Source organism: Ctenopharyngodon idella, chromosome 7, assembly GCF_019924925.1.
Source record: "Ctenopharyngodon idella isolate HZGC_01 chromosome 7, HZGC01, whole genome shotgun sequence".
Taxonomy (NCBI): Eukaryota; Metazoa; Chordata; class Actinopteri; order Cypriniformes; family Xenocyprididae; genus Ctenopharyngodon; species Ctenopharyngodon idella.
In genome coordinates this window covers 8377764-8383763 of record NC_067226.1, presented here as the reverse complement: position 1 = coordinate 8383763, position 6000 = coordinate 8377764, and the positions used below count along the sequence as shown (strand labels likewise).

The following is a 6000-nucleotide window of genomic DNA, read 5'->3' as shown; positions in this document are numbered from 1 at the left end:
GGGCTTTATATGGTAACATGCAGCTATGTTAACCACAAATCTCTGCATCAATCAAGTTGGAGGGCATCTATCCGAAAGTATGCAGTTTAAACTGCTTGTTAAGCAAATTAGAAGATTATGGAAGATCAGTTTTTGCCATAGAGGTGATGTACAATGATCCATGAAGCCTGAATTTCCATATTCTTCACAAAAAGCATTTTCAGGAGCAATGCATGAGCTCATAATAGAGTGACCCAAATCAAGCATACATGGACAGACAGACGAAGAGACAAAAAGAGGGAGGAAATGAGAGAGAGAAAGAAATAGAGTGAAGATCTGTCTGTTGGCTGAATGAGCACCTCCTTTTAGTTTGGCCACAGTCTCCACCTCCTTGCCTCAGATATAGAGTGTTTTTAGGAGCAGTAGAGTCAATCAGAGCCGGGTGTACAGGAGAGCACACTTTCAGGATAGTCCATCCTTACGCACACACACACACACACATACACTAACACACACTCGGTCACGTTCTCCGTCTCGCACATGCACATGGAGTACTACTGGACCCACCTACTCTGGATTCTCTGGAGCATGATGCCAGGTGAGTGTGTTTCCGTGTGTAGCCTGTTTTCAATTAAAAACATTAAAGAGAGGCAATGTGGTAAGTAAACGCTCCATTGATACTACAAAACTGAATTAAATACTCTGCAACTTGAGAGTTGAATAAGTGCCATGGATGTGATTTGTGCACATGAGATTGTATCCCAGCGCTGTGCATCTCCCACGTCTGCTTTCCAGTGTCAGGCACTGTTACACTGACCTCCTCTGATAGATGGGGATGCTGGATTGGCTGTGGAATGGTTGGAGTTACCCTTGCTCCAATTTCCATCCTAGCACTTACATACTTTGAAATGCAAGGAGATTTTATCAGGAATATATTGGGAGTTCATTGTTTCTGGTGTCTGGGAAAGATCTGGTGAGCAGCCAGATTAAAGTTCACTTCTGAAATGACACTCTCGACAGCATATTTAATGACTTGCAGTTCAGTGCTGTCATGGGTCAAGGGTCCCTGAGAAAATTTAAGTCATATTTGCATTCTTGCCCAGTTCTGTCATGTTTTAGTTCTTATTTAATTTGTCTGTCTTTCCATCTGCAAAATGAAGGCAGCGATAAATGAGAATTTCCAAATATTTATTTTATGTAATTAAAAGAGGAGCAAATGAATGTGTAACTGCAGATGGAACTAGTACTAATGAAGGACTAATGTGTGAGAGAGATATAAAGAACATGTGTGTGTTGGTATGTTCAAACATGCATTTTTTGTTTAGTTTGTTTGTTACTCATCTTGACCTGACGCCAATAAACCAGCTGTGACCCAGGCCAATTTTAATCAAGTCCAGCAAAGTAAACATTATGCTAGTACAATACTGTAATATTACTGTCTATTGTACTCCTTTCAGCCTTTTCCTGTTCACAGTACATTGACACATTTATACAAAGCAACTTCTACGTTCACTTTGCAGCTGAATGTGGCCTGAACGTGGATTTTCTGCTCATATTAGATTTTTTTTGGTGTGGCTGTTCTCATGAGCTTTTAAATGTGGCCCGTATCAACACTTGTCTGAACAGATGATGCTCCTAAATTGGACATCACATGGACATCCAATTAATAGAACAATTCCGTGTTTGAATAGCCTTCCGACTATGACAGAAACGCTTGGTTAATCCAGATATTACTCACATTTCTTGAGGTAATTCACTCAAGTGTGATCAATTATGGCTTCATGTTTGACAGCGAAAGCAGGCGCAGCTAAGTAAATGTGACAACAGGGCTTTGTAGAGGGTCTGTTCCACACAACCAGTCAGTAACAACACAAATTTACGTTTCATGAATCAAAAATACTGCACTGGAGATGAACATCGCTGAAAGAAACAATAATTTGCAATAAGTGAATCAGATGGATTCATTGAAGTATTTGTCAGACTAAAGCCGGGTGCACACTGTGAGATTTATAATAGTCCTTTACGATTGTTGCTTGTCAGACTGTATGAACATGATCCTCATGTCACACTGTGGGATCTCAGCTGTTACAACAATCGAGACGTGTTAAAAATGGACGCACGCAAGAAAACTTGCTGTCTGGAGTTTTACATCATCTACCCATACACGTTCGGTGACTGTGAGCTACATTACACGCAGGCCTGAAATGGTGGCTAACATAAAAATCTTTAGTGTTTATTTTGATTATGACTTGTCTTGAAAAACGAAGACACTTTGACTGTCGTCATAAGAGAAGTCACACTGCAGAACTGTGCGCCAAATTTTCTGACACTGCCAGAATAGGTTGTTTGTACATGACGTCATTGCTGTGGCGCGAAAATGCAGCTGGGGGGCAGGAAGTGATTTTTCTATATAGGAATCACTATCACAAACTCTAAATTTCTATGTTTTGCGTCGTTTATGGTTGCTTAAATCGATCAAACCGAGAAACCACAAGGAGCTTTTATCGTTTACGTAACTTTTATTAGCGTTTTTTAATAGCGGTAAATATAGTTGTTTTTGCATCTGCTGATACTGAAATTAATATGGATAGCTGCTTACTTTTTTTTGTTTTTGACTTGGTTAAGTAAAAAAATGTGTTCAACAAGCTGACAGAAGTCGATCCATTGCTTTGTTGGAAAGGTGTAAAAGTAACCAGTTTTAATGTTGTCTTTGTAAATATTCACTTTCCCGTATGGCCACGGAGGAGAATCGGAGGGTCACATTCAGTGGACAGACACCGACACGCTGTATTTTTTTGTGTTTATTTCAACAAATGACAACCGAAATCAAACCCATAGAATCTTGTGAACAGTTTTGAAGTGGCTGCGTGCAAGTTATGCTCATTCACAAGCCGAGTGAGAGTTATACTCGCAAAAGTAATGTTAATTATTAAACCAAACAAAATACAAAATTTTCAAAAACATTTAGCAATGTGATCATTTTATTGAGTGATAGGCAGTGGGTTTAATCAGTGACATTATTAGATTTGCTATACGGCATCTTCCCGTCACCTCCTCAACTTAGTGTTTACACATAGAAAAGGTGAAAATTGTATTACACCGTCTATTTTTTTCCCTGAACGATGATGCGAGTTCTTATTTCAATTCTCGATTCAGCATGAATGACCTACAATGGCGACATTTCTCACAATCACGACAGAAAATCAAAATACTACCCTAAACTCACTAGCAGAAATGCAGCATGATATAAACAAACCAGACTAGAACTGAACACAACGTGACGGCAGCTTCATATTCTCTATATCTTCCGCCTCAATGGCAGGCAAGTCTTTCAGTAGAAAAATTGCTTCTCTTCATAACTGTTACGGTTGGTTGCAGGAAAGAGCACAGACGAGGAGAATAAATCCAAATACTAGTTTAATGACATAATCCACAGGTTAACAGGCATAGAGATGCAACACAACTTACTCAAACGGTGAACGGACCAAGACTGAGAGAACGGGGGAAACTAAATAGCAAACATAACAAGGTTAATTAATGAGACACAGGTGATACAGATGAACTAATGATGAAGGCGGGAAACAGAACATGTGACCATAGAATGCAAACAGAAAGTCCATAAACTGAAACTAAACAGACTGTGACATTACGCCCCCCTCCGAAAAGGCGTGTCCTCACGCCGTGGAAAAGGAGGCGGCTTGGGAGGAGGACGATGGTGTGGCCAGGAGCAGGAACCGGAGGCAGGCAGAAGAATGGAGGAGGACGACCAAGGCGGGATTGGAGGAGGTAGGAGTGGCCAGGTGGAAATGACCCAGAGCGCAGCCAAGGCGATGACCCAAGGTGACGTCAACGGTGGTAGGAGCCCTGATGGTGATGGACTCGTGGAGATGACAAACGGTGACGGAGCCTTGGAAGGTGGAATCCCCCGCGCAGACGGAAGTCTGTGGCGTTGATGGGATGCCGATGACCTGGGCGGCCGCGACGAAGCCGCAACGACGACTCTCCGAGGCAGAGGTGGAGATCCAGAGAGCAGAGGACGAGCTGGAGCAACCGAGGGCGGAGGTGGCGCCTGAGGGAGGGCGGAGCTTGTCGAAGCTGAAGGGGTGGAGGGCCGGAGAGCAGCGTACGGCCCGCAAGTCCGCAGCGGAGGCTTGGCGACGTCCGACCCAGGGGGAGCCGACGTACCGAGGGAGCCCGGAGAGTCTGAATGCTCGATGGTCGAAGCCGGAGTCGAGGGGAGGAGGAGTGTAGGCGCAGGAGCCAGGTCGACGGGTCGAGGCAGGACAGAGCACGACGAGACAGGAGGCGGAGCCACGGACTCCTGACGCCCAGAAAGAGTGACCTCCCAGCAGGACCATGATGAAGCCTCGCCACTGAGAGGAGGATGAGGTGAGTCAACGGGAATGATGGGAGGAGACGATGGCTGGGTGACAGGCTTGGCGATGCTCTGGAAATGAGGAGTGGCACAGGAACCTAAAGATGAAGTGTCCTTAATGGTAGTTATTTGAGGTGGTGGGAGAGGGAGGCTGGGTGGGGATGATAGAACTGTCGAAGAATCAGAATCATTAGAAATGCAGGGACACAAAGTATTTCTCTCACCACTCTCTATAAAACTGTCCAGTAAGTCCAACTGTTGCTCGCTCTCAGTGGCGGGGGTTTGGGCGGGGCTCGCATCCATCCCCTCGAACTCCACTAGGACTCCCACGGCGATGGACGATGACGTCGGCTCACACCCCTGGTCAGACTCATGGCGGTGCTTCGGCTCCGGGGCGATGTTGAGCTCCACCTCTTCATCCTCGGGTGTTGGCTCTAGCGTTGCGGCAGGCGGAAGCTTCCAGTCTGCGGGGGGCTCAGGCGTCATCAATCGCGGTGGTGACGGGCTGGGCTCTGGGTCTGGCCGGGTTCTGAATCGGGACCGCACGCTTTCCAGACACCAAAATACGGCTTCTCTCCAACTAAGTCCGGTGGTGTCTGGAAGGTGTGTGGCATGGTAGAGGTTGGCCCCGATCCAGAACAGGTCCTTGAGGTTTTCATCCTCCAATGAAGTCTGTCTAGCCAAACAACAAAAGTTTGTGGCAAAATGGAAAAAATCGTGGCTTTCCCGGGCCACGTTGATGAACTTAGCCTGTTCATCAAAGTTGGGCGGTCCGTTCATCTGTTACGGTTGGTTGCAGGAAGGAGCACAGACGAGGAGAATAAATCCAAATACTAGTTTAATGACGTAATCCACAGGTTAACAGGCATAGAGATGCAACACAACTTACTCAAACGGTGAACGGACCAAGACTGAGAGAACGGGGGAAACTAAATAGCAAACATAACAAGGTTAATTAATGAGACACAGGTGATACAGATGAACTAATGATGAAGGCGGGAAACAGAACATGTGACCATAGAATGCAAACAGAAAGTCCATAAACTGAAACTGAAACTAAACAGACTGTGACAATAACATAAGGATCACATCCAACATATGTTGTGATTTTCTGTTTATACCTTTCTAAACCAGCACAGTATGGACTTTTCTCCATCTCGTCCATCCAATTTTCACTCCCTGCCCTCCATCTGAATTTCAGAATCACATGATTGCAAACGAGCTAAAATTTGATCAGTCATTAATCAAAGGATCAGAGGAATCTTTTAGAATTTGCCAAATTGATCTCAGACAGCCAAATTCAAACTAGTGAAATTTTTGAATGATTCACTAAATAATCAACATGAATAAATTGATCGTGAATCGGACTACACACGCTGTGTTTTGCATGCAGCTTGTGTCCACTATTTTTATCACCACATTCAATTCAGACTGCAAACTCACATTCACAACTAATATGATTCAAATATGATTTGTTTTGGTTTGATGCTGGAGATGACCATGATAGAAACAACATGTGAAAATGTCGGTTGAATGCCTGTCTTTTGGTAAATGTTTGTGTCCTGGCTGATTTATAGTGTAAAGAAAAAGCTGTAATCTATTTATATTTATAGTTAGTAAAAGCTGTGATGTTAGTAGCAGCTGAT

At 44.1% G+C, this 6000-nt stretch overlaps 1 protein-coding gene across 1 annotated transcript in view; it reads left to right on the top strand.

The window, feature by feature from the left end:
* The first annotated feature begins 424 nt into the window (after positions 1-424).
* Positions 425-6000, top strand: part of itga11a (integrin, alpha 11a) — a 53556-nt gene continuing 47980 nt past the window's right edge. Inside the window, exon 1 of the mRNA XM_051901371.1 lies at positions 425-577. Coding sequence (XP_051757331.1) covers positions 520-577 — 58 coding nt within the window. The 5' untranslated portion in view covers positions 425-519. The remainder of the gene's footprint in view (positions 578-6000) is intronic.